We start from the raw sequence: 12961 nt of genomic DNA on the forward strand, positions 1-12961 counted from the left end.
ACGTACACACGCTTCATTGAAAGGGTGCTGCGAGAATCTGAAGTCAAGACAGGGGTTGCAATCACACCGCGGTTAGGACGTGACGTCCACCTCTATTAGAAGCATCTGCTTGCTCGACGCGTCTACCGGGTGTCCAACACCCTTTGAACAAGACTGTTCAATCCCCGACAAGCTTATACAAGCTGTCAAAGCGTCGACTGCATGCTGAGAGGCCTCGAGTTGCCTACCTACTGCAAAAGGAATCTGTTATAGTAGAGCGGTCTGAATACTTGATACGACCGGGAACGCGGCCGCGAAACAATTTCGCCATTTTTAACGATTCGGAACGCGCCGTTTCAATTTTGGAACAATTTTTCAGCCTCTCGAATGGGCCGCGAAAAAAGCCAGGATGATCAAAACAATCCGTGTACTTGATCCACAAAATCTAGAAGGATTAAAACAGTCCATGTACTTGATCCAAAACAATCTAGGATGATCAAAATACGTAGTATATGTGATCCGAAAAATCCAGGATGATTTAAACAGTCCATATACTCGATCCAAAAATTCAGGGTGATTTAAACAGTCCATATACTCAATCCAAAAAATCCAGGATGATTTAAACAGTGCATATACTCGATCCAAAAAATTTAGGCTGATTTAAACAGTCCATATACTCGATCCAAAAAATTCAGGGTGATTAAAACAGTCCATATACTCAATCCAAAAAATCCAGGATGATTTAAACAGTGCATATACTCGATCCAAAAAATTCAGGGTGATTAAAACAATCCATATACTCGATCCAAAAATTCAGGATGATTAAAACAGACCATATACCCTATTCAAAAAATTCAGAATGATTTAAACAGCCCATATACTCGATCCAAAAGATTCAGGATGATTAAAACAGACCATATACCCTATTCAAAAAATTTAGAATGATTTAAACAGTCCATATACTCGATCCAAAAAATTCAGGCTGATTTAAACAGTCCATATACTCAATCCAAAAAATCCAGGATGATTTAAACAGTGCATATACTCGATCCAAAAAATTCAGGGTGATTTAAACAGTCCATATACTCGATCCAAAAAATTCAGGGTGATTAAAACAGTCCATATACTCAATCCAAAAAATCCAGGATGATTTAAACAGTGCATATACTCGATCCAAAAAATTCAGGGTGATTAAAACAATCCATATACTCGATCCAAAAATTCAGGATGATTAAAACAGACCATATACCCTATTCAAAAAATTCAGAATGATTTAAACAGCCCATATACTCGATCCAAAAGATTCAGGATGATTAAAACAGACCATATACCCTATTCAAAAAATTCAGAATGATTTAAACAGCCCATATACTCGATCCAACAGTCCAGGATGATTTAAACAGTCCACATACTCAATCGAAACATCCAGGATGATCAAGATAGGAAATATATTCAGTTCAGAAAACCCTGCATCACAATGCAATAAATCCAGAATGATCGACAAATTGAATAGATGTAATTGAAACACGAAGAAACAGCAATCTGATCGTAATAAATGAATTGCGGAGCGAAAAGAATGGGATTGAAAGGGACGAAACTTCATTTCTCTGTGGAATCGAATTTCCAATATGTTCGGACTTAATAGAAGTCAAAAGATCAACGGCGAAGGCGCGCAGCAAAAGAATGGAAATGTTTAGAAGAGTGGTGAGTTCATAGTGAGGAAAGAGTTGCCAAGTAAAAGGAAATCGTTCGGAGATCGAGAGGAGGAGTAGGATCGAGAAACGAATTGGAAAGTCATTCGGCGGCCACCTCTGCCAGGAAATAAACGTATCTGTTTGGTCTCTGGGCAGCAAGAAAAAAAAAAGAAGTTGCACGACGGCGGCGGCGCTGCTGGCTCGACAATTTGTGAAATTGCTGTCCGGCTACAAAGAGAGTACTGAACAGAGAGACACGTTCAGGTGAATCGTGCATTTCGAACGCGGAAATGATTCAGCCGAGCGGGATACTACGATCATGAAATTGTGATCGCTTTTGTGCTGCTCGCGGAGACGGGAGACCATTAAAAATATATTTAGAAAAGAAATTGCGCTCGCGTCTCCTCCCGATCTTAGTTGCTCGACACGTAGACGACGATAAATCCCCAATTATTGGACACCGGGATTTGTTGCTCGCAGTTTTATTCGACGATTCTCCGACGGATAATTAGATTTTCAATTTCGAAATGGAGATTTACAATCCGTAGAATGGGCTGCCACGGAAATCGAGTGCTTTAAATGTTAATTGGCTCCTAAAATTATGTCCTACAGGAGGTTGTACAAGTCTTCGTGGATGTCGGGAACGAAATCTTCGAGAACTTCAACTCCTGAGCAGATTAAATTCTCCGGCGACTGAATCTAGCGGATAATCGATCTTTCAGCAGCTCTGCTTCTATTTAAAAAGATTCTTTAAGAATACTGCAGTTTCATGGTCGAAATAAATCCGGATCTTGATTAGGAGAAAATGCAGCTTTGATTCCCAGACGGGTGTTGTGAGAAAGGAAAGTCGTTGGGTCGTCTGGCAAGAAAGTGGGAAGTCATAAAGCCGATTTGATAATGACAAATCCAGACGAGCCGCAGAATCAGACGCCGCGGTTAAATCGAGGAAATATGTCTGTTCCCAGGAAACTTAACCGCGCAGAAACGCGAAAGGGAGTTGGCAACCATTTGCGAAATTGCTCGGTTAACGAGCGTTCAAGGGACGCTTGGGATTCGAGATCTGCTCTCAACAATCTTCCCCGGGAACATCAGGCGGAGGCATTTATCAGCCATCTGTTTCAAAGCCTCGATCAATTAACAACCGCTATTTTTACCAACAAGCAAATCCCGTCGTCGCACCAGCTACTACAACAGAGCCACCTTTGCGATCATTGTCTGCCATTTTTTAAGTTGCCTGACAAAAGAACAAGATGTCACGAAACTCATTCTGAATGGTAAAAATGATCGATATCAAAAAATGAAACTAAAGATGATCGATTCCGATGGCCAAATTAGCCGGTGAATGATCAGGCGAGGATGTTCGTCGAGCATCGCTAAAGTAAACGTTAGATTTAATAAGAAATAACGCGCGGTGATGGAAAATTGCGTGATAAATCGCAAGTGGACGTGAAATTCCGAAATAGCCGAGAAATACCGAGAGCCATCGATTAAACGTCCGCCCGGCAGGATCAAAGACCACAGAAACGCGGAATGCACGCGGAAGGACCGAGCGAATGTCAGTCAGATTTTCAGAAACAGAAGCTGAAGAAGGGAACTGGAACGGAATGCCAGGGGAAGACGGTCTGACAGTGATTCACGAAACTCGATTAACTTTTCCATCAGCATGCTAGGCGTACTTGGCTCCGGTGTAACGCGACGTCCTTCATCGTTCGCAGCCCGCTTCCGGTTCGGAAAACGTGCGAGCATCGATTCCATGCAAAATCGATTCGTCGAGAGAATGCTCTTTCTCGCGATGATTCTCCTCTTCGCGCCGATATTTCACTGATACAGTTTTATTCTGACATAAGACGACAGCTGAGGATTTATGCGTCATGTGGGAGTCGCTTCGTAAACAGGATTTCGCGTAGAAAGATCTTGTGCAGCGAATTTTCCATTATGAAAATCCGTGGGAGACGCGGAGGCGAGGCAAAGAGAATCAGAATGCAAATTAAACGGAATCAATTAACCAGAGTTTGACTGGTGGCTGCTAGAAACACAGAAAATAATGGGCCAATTTGCTCGGTCAATATTTTACATGATACCCAGCAGCTAGTGCGCGAATCCGATCGGCAATTAACTCTCGCAAATAGAATTCGATTATGCAAATTTGATGCGTACTTCGAAATATATTTCGGGAGCAGATTTTTTTGTACGGGTCCTTGGCGGAGAGACTGCAGCTTTGGAAACTTGAAAATAAAGAACGAACCCTGAAGACAGGCGATGAACCTATCAGAAACACTCTGGCCTCTCCGCAAAGACCTCGACGGCTTCGTAAAGACTTTGACGTCATCGCAAAATATTAAAAACCCACAATAAATTATGTTGCAAATAAAGAACTATCTCATCAGCGGATTCATTCACGGAAGCCACATTCATCATGGTTTGTTCTCGCGAAGAAACCCATTCATCAAAAGCTCCGAACGGCGAGAGCTTTATCTTGAGGAAGACAAGAGAAATTTGCAAATCTCGTCCTCGGAGAATTCAACAGGAACAGTGCCCCGAGAGCTCGTGACGTCGGAATCCCAGCAGCCGAAGCATTGACTATTCATATATTCGTCGATTTCAATAAAAAAAGGAGGAACAAAATTACTACGAGACGTACACAAAGCTGGATCCGGCACGATGTATTCCCGAAACCCTCGGGGATCGACCCTAAGGGGAAATAATAGCTTCGGGAATTGCGGGACACGTTTGTACATTTTTCTTCGGCGAGATAATGCGTTTACAGATGGGTCGAACATCCATTATCGAGGGTTTATTAAGGATCTTTATTTTCGACTAATTTCTCTGTTCTATATTCTGCAATTCTGGACTCTCTCTCTCTCTTTTTACCACGTTTTTATTAGCTCGCTTTCTTGTCTGTCTGTTTGTTTGTTCGGTACAAATTCTGCAATTGATTTTAAACTAAATTTTAAACATAGCTCAGAACTGGATGACAATGCGATATTTAAAAAAATTTTTTTTTAAAAAGCCTATGCGTTTATTTGGAATTATAAGCACGAATATGATGCGGATCTGATTATTCTGCAAAACTCCGCCAGTATTCTCGAAATTCCGGGCACGATTGTGTTGCAACAATGATACCAAAAAAAAGACGGTGGATTTATATTTCAAGCAGGGCCAAAAAAATTTCGAAATTCGCATTGTATTCCTGGTTTTTTGCTCCGAAAAAACAGGTTCCGAGTTGTACTGTCGAGAATAAAATTTGTTGCTGATTATAAAGCCTCGATGAAGATCGAGATAAAAATTGATAATCGAGTATTCGCAATACAGAATTCCATTTGCGAGAGAATGTTTTTTCGCAGCGCGGCAAAGCACCGTAAAAAAGGTGATTAATGGAGGAGAAGTCGAAGTTTGAACGGTACCACGATCGATGGCGAGTTTCCATCCTGCCGTACGACTGATTCAATTTTTTCCTAGACTCCAGGGGAGTGCAGTTTGCCTTCGTTCCGCGTAAATCGACAGAACGCTGAACATTTCACAGCGTTATGAAAAATAAATAAATAAATAGCACGAACGAGAACAATCGAGAAAAACGTGGAACACGCCGGGCCGCGCGCCTCTCTCTTCTCGAGCATTCTAAATTGCGTTACAAATGGAAAACTAACATGTCGCTGGTAATTGAGTCTGCCAAGACCCAGTTAATTGAACAAACATTTTAAAAACAAAGATTCCCACGAACACGTTCACAAATCCGTTTAACTACCTCGGCGATATATTAATTCCCGATGAAATCTAACGCACAAGAAACAATATGGAATTGTAAATACATATTTCGCAACACGATCGTCTGCAGCTGTAATAAAATTTGTGGAAAACCCGATAAAATTAATGGAATCCATCGATAAAGGACGGCCGGATTAATGGTTGACGCGGATCACTTAAATTCCGAGTCCCTGAAATTTAATTAAATCTAACGCGTTTAACGGCGGAAATGGAATTGCTGGAATTATGGGAACCGATCGCAAGAATGCAATTAATATCGGGATTTTGCGACAACGCGCGTGACAAGGATGTTGTGCGTCCTGTTGTGTAAAATAATATGTTATTGTAACGGGCGAAGTCTGCGAGGCGAAAACTGAATGACGAAATACCGAATTGGCAAAATATTCGATAAATACCTGTACGTGAGGGATAGGTTAGTCGGGAGCCGGCGACTGCGATCGAGCTGTTCGGGTGTCTCCGGCGAACTTCGGACAGGTTGCGGACTGTTTGGGACTGCGTGCGTCTGTGATCGAGCTGTTCGGGCTTCTCCGGCGAACTTCGGAAACGTGGCGGACCGTTTGGGACCGGTTGCGTCGCTGTAAATTCATAGTTTCGTTAGTTTAGATTTCTTGTTTATCATTAATAGACAGCGGATGTCTATGCAAAATAAAAATTTACTACCTGAATTACAACAAGCTGGAGCGAAATAGAAATTTATTTTCCTTCTTAATATATTTAATAGGTTGAAAATAATGCAGCAGTATTTTTAAATTCCTTTAATGATTTTACTGTTTCAAATTGCACCTAAACATTTCTGAAAATCTAAACAAATAAAGCCTTGTCATTCTTATAAGCTAAAACATGCAAAATAAAAATTTTATACCTGAATTACAACAAACTGGAGCGAAATAGAAATTTATTTTCTTTTTTAATATATTTAATAGGCTGAAAATAATGCAGCAGTATTTGTAAATTCCTTTCATGATTTTACTGTTTCAAATTGCACCTGAAAATTTCTCATAATCTAAAAACAAATAGAGCCTTGTCATTCTTATAAGCTAAACATGCAAAATAAAAATTTTCTACCTGAATTGCAACTAGAGCGAAATAGAAATTTATTTTCATTCTTAATATATTTAATAGGCTGAAAATAATGCAGCAGTATTTTTGCATTCCGCTAATGTTTTTACTGTCTTAAATTTCTAAATTAAATTTGCATAAAACCCGCTGTCTAGTTGTTAAAGTCCTACGAAGGAAATTTTGGAAATTGTTTCTGTTTCTGGAGGCGTGATTTCGAGCACCTGTTTACGAGGCCAGCTCTCCGCGAAACAGCGACGAGAGGCGATAAAACTGGAGGCTTATGTTTGACGCACAGATGGATGCACACGGGAGGAAAGATCGAAACATTTTGCGACCATTGAACCGGAAGATTCAATTGGCGTTTGAAGCGAAGAATCTACGTTGCCCGAGCATGATCGGATATACGCGATCAGAGAAACAGCAACGAATGCTGGGAATGCCGGATATGCGGATGAACATCGACGTGTCCCCTGGTTCCGGCATTAGCATTGTTTTCGTGCGGACAAACACTGACACGTGAACCAAATTCCGAATAATGTAAACTGATGCCCCATCTACCTATTTTCCCACGAAATCATATCGTTGTGCGCGAAACAATGTGTTACAAAATTATTTCGTAACGAGTGGGATATGACGAGAATATTCTCACTGACATTTTCGACGTACGGGTATCTGCAAAATTATATTCGGCCATAGGAATGTCTTCATAAATAGACAGCGGATTTTATGCATTTACGAGAAAACTTGGAGGGTCATTTAAAACAGTGAGAACATTAGAAGAATTTACAAATACGTATTAACGAAGAAAATAAAATTCTGCCTCGCTTCAGTATGTTGCAATTCAGGTACAAAATTTTTATTTTGCATACTGTTGGAGTATTCGGACCCTCACCAATGGGGAGGAATAATAATTAATTCTTTCCGATTTTTAAAAAAGAACAGAATTCATTTGAAACTCGCAGGATTCCACCGTTGGAATTGGTTAAAACTTCCAGAAGCAATTAGCAAGCTGGTACTCGATAATGCAAATGACATACAGCGAGATCGCCTTTATTCGAGTTCTGATCCACCGATGAAATGCCTCGAATGATAATTTGATCGATCACTTGAAGACCGTACTAAAAATTCGTTCCGACATCACAGAAGATCGGAAGAAAAACTATAAAATAAAATACAATCAGAAAGTCAATGTTGAATGTCTTTCCCTAGTGATCGAATAAAAGTTAGTCATTTGTTCAAGTGAATCCGAGTAAGAAGAACAAGACAGCATGCCGGTAAAAGTTCCATGCGCAACACTCGCGATTAAAGAGGCACTCAACCAGCTCACTCGAAGATAACCCAACTTCCTAGGAAATATCGGCTGAATACATCACGACATCGCGTGGAAGCACGATCCAACGTAAAAGCTAGAAACTTCCGGTAACAGCCGGCAGGATGTACAAGCAGACAACTCGTCAAGTTGTCCCGGTTTAAGTAACATCCTGTTGAAGATCAAGAAACCATGAATTTCATGGGATCGTTTATTGAATCTTCTCCCGAACTTACGTCGGATTAAACCACTCTGCCAAATGGAAGCCAAATGTCGATCTTCACTCTTGCGAGCACTGTAAACGATAAACCAATCCCATCACCTTCAGCCAATAAATCCTCCAACATGGCGAACACTGTAATCATTATGATATCACAGGGGAGAGCATCGTTAACAATTTCCATCCCCAAAGAAATAATTGTAAAATTCCACTGAATTATAAAATCGTACGAATTCCTGATGGGCATATATTAATACAAAAATAATTACAATTACAAAAGGATTGAAACATTGATAAAAATTAATATTTGGAAAAATAGTTGACAATTTCCATCTCCGAAGAAATAATTGTAAAATTCCACTGAATTATATATAAAATCGTAGGAATTCCTGATGGGCATATATTAATACAAAAATCATTACAATTACAAAAGGATTGAAACAATGATAAAAATTAATATTTGGAAAAATAGTTGACAATTTCCATCTCCGAAGAAATAATTGTAAAATTCCACTGGATTATATATATATATATAAAATCGTAGAAATTCCTGATGGGCATATATTAATACAAAAATAATTACGATCACGAAAAGGTTGAAATAATGATAAAAATGAATACTTGGAAAAAATAAGAGTTCGTGTTAATACAAAAAACTTATAATTAGACAATAATTAGTAAAATCAATTTTTATTTCATTCCTGCTTGCCGCAATCAATGCAGAATATTTTTATTTTGCATAAAGATAAAAAAGAGTGGAGTAGGTAATTAAATTTGCAGGGGGAAAATTCCCCTTCGAAATTAAAATTGAAGGAGACAGGAGTAAAAATGGAGGACTTTTGCAACAAATGAGGGCACAAGGTGAGAGAGCGAGGGTAATATAAATTGCGAAGTCTCGTGGATTAATTTTGGAGAATGTGTGTGAGGATTTACGTGGAATGGAGGTCATCAAATGATCCGAGCCACGAGCCTAAATAATGAATTGATGGAGTGGTAGGCACAGGTAGGTGAAATTGCAATTTGGCTAGGAGACGGGAAAACGTACTCGGCGGTACCAAGTGGCCCCGGTGTGCATAATGCAACGAATAATCTCGTAGAATTCCTGAATAATTACCTGGCTAATTCCCGCCGGTTTTAATCATTCACGGGCAGCTTTCTCTGCGATTACCTGGCTAATCGGTTCCGATATCTTATTCCACGGATATTATGCGAACTGGGACCGTAGAAATGAATTTTTCCTGCGCCATTCTCCCGCGTCCAGAGAAAAATTAATTCTCGGAGGCGCTGAGACAATTACACCTTGACCATAATTCAAAGGACCAAGGTCGAATAATTTATTCGAGAACATTAAACAAGGAATAACGCCATGAAATACAGCGAGACAATTTAGTCTCAAGGAGGAACTTGTTGGTGCAATTTACAAAAAAGAAATCAGGAAGATCGAAGACCAATGTGAAGAAAAAGAAAAATCCTGATCGAGTCGCCTGACTTCCTGAATAAAATTCCTTAGTGGCTCCTGAAGGATTCGAACGATCCTACAGGTGGTTGCTGATAAAGTCTCTGGTCCATAAATTGCCAATAACAAATAAATTAATTAGGTAACGCCGTAAGACAACGTACTCGATGAAACTGCATTATCAAATCGCATATGCCTATCAAGTTAATCGACCACGATCACTGCAGAAAATAATAAACAGTCTAAAATAAAATTATCGATGAAAATGCAAGCATACAAATAAAATAATCCCATATGAAATCAAATAAAACAACCCGATATAAAGTCCAATCAAATAGTCTAAAGTAAAATACATAATTCTACGATGCACTGATAGACAATGGGCAAACTCAGTCACAGCCATTATGCCGCTCATTAATCGGTAAATAATTAATACCGGACTATTAACATGCTCGAACCAATATTAGTATGAATAATCGATGAGTAGCACGCGGGTCATGTACATCCTGGTGGCAGCATGATTAATAAATCACGGTACACAGAAATGAGCCAGGGGAGTGGCCACCAGCATCGGTTCTAGCAGGACCACCTTCAAGTTAGATCAAAGAGCCGCGTTACGCGCGTACTAAGTGATTCCTATTCACCGGCGACGTCAGTTTAATTAGACCAGGGCTCCACAATTAGTATACTCGCGCTTCGGCATCCAACGGACTTCGCAAACCCAATAAACTCGGTCCTTTGACCTGCTCGGCTACTTTTCTGTCCCGGAATTCCGAACTGCCTATTGTGCGATCCCACGGGAACCAATCATGTCACTTTTAATTAACGAAATTTGTTGGCTAACTATCCTAACCGAGGCCCTGTACCTCGTACACAACGATTAAATATCTTCACCAAACAACAAGTATCGGGGAAACATTGTTCAAATTGTCGATATAAAAATCATTTTTCAGTTACACGTTGGTTAACTGCAATTTACTGAACTGCCATTTTATCGCATTTTATCGATATCGATTTGTGCTCGCGGAGTTTATTGGTCCGATACATTTCTGTAAACGAATGTACCTTATTCGAGCGATTTCTCATTTTTGGTTTTATTCAGTCAAAATAATTTCCTAAATAATTGTGTTTATTTATGTTAAAATCAGTGGGGACATTTATAATAATGTTTGCGACATTTGCTGTAAATTTTCGCCAAATAGGCGCCTGATGAATAATTATAATTAATGCGAGATTGCACGTGTTGCGCGAATATCGAAACGAACAGGGAACGACTGGAAAGTGTAGGATTGAATTAGGTGCAATTACCAAAGCCGGAGCTTAGCAACCATGTGTTGCCGCGGCAGATATCTACCCTCTGTAACTCCGTCCCGTTCCCACGATCCCTCCACACCGACTACCACTCTGATAATCCTCTGTTATAGTTTCCCGAGTCTGATCCCTGATCCATTTAACCTGAGGACTGACCCTGATAAAACTTCTCTGTTTACAACCTCATCGCGCACCATCGATGCTGTGCCTTCGACTGATGACGAACTTCGACGCGCAGTTTCTGTTATTGTAGCCACTGAAAGTTGCCCTGTTTTGCGAAACGTGCGACCACCCTTGTTTTTGCGAAATAGAACGGCCTCAACCCTAGTGCAAATTAAGTGAATGCCTCAATATTAATAAGAACATTATCCGAGTCATACTATTTTTAAAATCCACCAATATTTACCACACCCTGTAATCATGTACAGTGGAGCATAACTGATTCCACACACTTTAAATCAGAATAGCTTTTATATGAATGGATCAAACGATTTCAATTTCTCTGTAAGGCTAGAAGAATTAGTTCAGTAAATGAGGTCTAATAAATAAGTTAAAAAAAATGCATTTGGTCGGAATTGTGAAAAACAATAGTAAAAATTGATTTTTACTACCTTTTTAGCTGGCCCAATAACGAAAATTTAAAAAATGTGTTTTGTCAACTGGTATAAATTATATACGCTCTGAAAATTTCATTGAATTTGGTTAATTGGTTTACGAGTTATGAACGATTAAAAATGGTAAAACTTGCCACTTTATGGTACACTATAAATTACCACTTTTGATCGGTTATAATTCGCAAACCAATTAACCAATTACAATGAAATTTTCGGAGAGCATATAATTTATACAAGTTGATCAAACACATCTTTTAAATTTTCGTTATTGGCCAAGCTAGAAAAGTTGTAAAAATCAATTTTTACTATTGTTTTTCACCATTTTTGTAGATTAATTCTAAGAAAATGGAATAAAACAGAATCTTATTTTCCGTGGTAGTAGCCTTTTTAGATCTGAATTCAATTTAAACCGTTCTAAATTCTGTCGTACTTTATATCCTAGCATTTATCGACAATTTTCAAAAGCCATAATTGCATAAAGGTCCGCGGTCTAGTTATAATCATTGAAAGTCGCTAATGACCTTGATTTTGATGCGACCTGTATAAATAAATAATTAAAAAAAAGAAAAGAACGGCCTTAAGCTAGATGAATCTAGGACTGTACCTAATTTTGTGGAACCTAGGTTAACCAATAAGTTTCTGGAACCTAGGACCACCCCTAATTTGATGAAACCTGACATCACCCTCAATTGTATAGAATCTAGGGTCGATCCTAATTTGATGTACGCCTCGAGTCACCCTTAATTTTGTGGAAGCCTAGAACCACCCCTAATTTACTGAAGCCTAGAGTCGCCCTTAGCTTTGTATAAACCTGCAGTCTCAATTTTGTGGAAGCCTAGGACCACCCCTAATTTCATGTACGGCTAGAGTCACCCTTAATTTTCATAAGCCACGTCACTTTCCCTTAATGAGCCCAAAGCCACGTTTAATGTTCCAGAGCCGTAATCTGACAGAATCAGAAATCACCCCAGAGATTACCATGTCCATTTCTCGGCCGATGAATAAAGAATGAAATATATCCGAGGCTTCGCGAGATACAATTTGCAAGGTCCGACAGTTTCATAAGCGAAATAAATTTTTCTGTTTCAGTTGCTGAGTTCTATTGTGGTGGTTGGCGGAACGAATATGGCAGGTGTTCTGACCCACCACCCTCGGGAACTCGCTCAAAGGCAAGCGTTCCTCGAAACGAGACAATGCGTCGAGGCGCGGCTGACAACACAAAGGGAGAACCAGCAACAGGTACGCGTATACCTTGAATGTCATAAATCCTTGATAACTGGGGAAAGTACTCCGGTCTCCCTCCGCTCGAATAATAAAACGCTGCTATGATTTCCTTTCATGCTTTACTACTATTTCATTGTACGTCACTTTGAGAAGTACAAAGATTACGATCCTATCGTAAGTGATTATCGCGTGCTCTTCTTGTATGTGTGGAAAAACAACACATTGATGATATTTTGTGCATTTATGGCAAAAATGAGCGGGAGCAATTTAAAACAGGAGAGAGGTTACAGTGATTCAAGAGTGCTAATCTAGGCTGCTCTTTACTTTACC

General features: G+C 39.6%; 2 protein-coding genes across 3 annotated transcripts in view; one reads left to right on the forward strand and one right to left on the reverse strand.

Moving 5' to 3' along the window:
• Nucleotides 1-5975, reverse strand: part of LOC143218859 (uncharacterized) — a 61955-nt gene extending 55980 nt beyond the window's left edge. The window contains exon 1 of the mRNA XM_076444386.1: nt 5834-5975. The gene's annotated coding sequence lies outside the window, so the exon portion shown is untranslated. The remainder of the gene's footprint in view (nt 1-5833) is intronic.
• LOC143218856 (adenylate cyclase type 6) overlaps nt 1-12961 on the forward strand; it is a 78522-nt gene that overhangs the window by 38130 nt on the left and 27431 nt on the right. For both annotated transcript variants that reach the window (XM_076444379.1, XM_076444380.1), the window contains one exon: nt 12497-12646. In XM_076444379.1, coding sequence (XP_076300494.1) covers nt 12497-12646 — 150 coding nt within the window. The remainder of the gene's footprint in view (nt 1-12496; nt 12647-12961) is intronic.

Source organism: Lasioglossum baleicum, chromosome 20, assembly GCF_051020765.1.
Source record: "Lasioglossum baleicum chromosome 20, iyLasBale1, whole genome shotgun sequence".
Classification (NCBI taxonomy): domain Eukaryota; kingdom Metazoa; phylum Arthropoda; class Insecta; order Hymenoptera; family Halictidae; genus Lasioglossum; species Lasioglossum baleicum.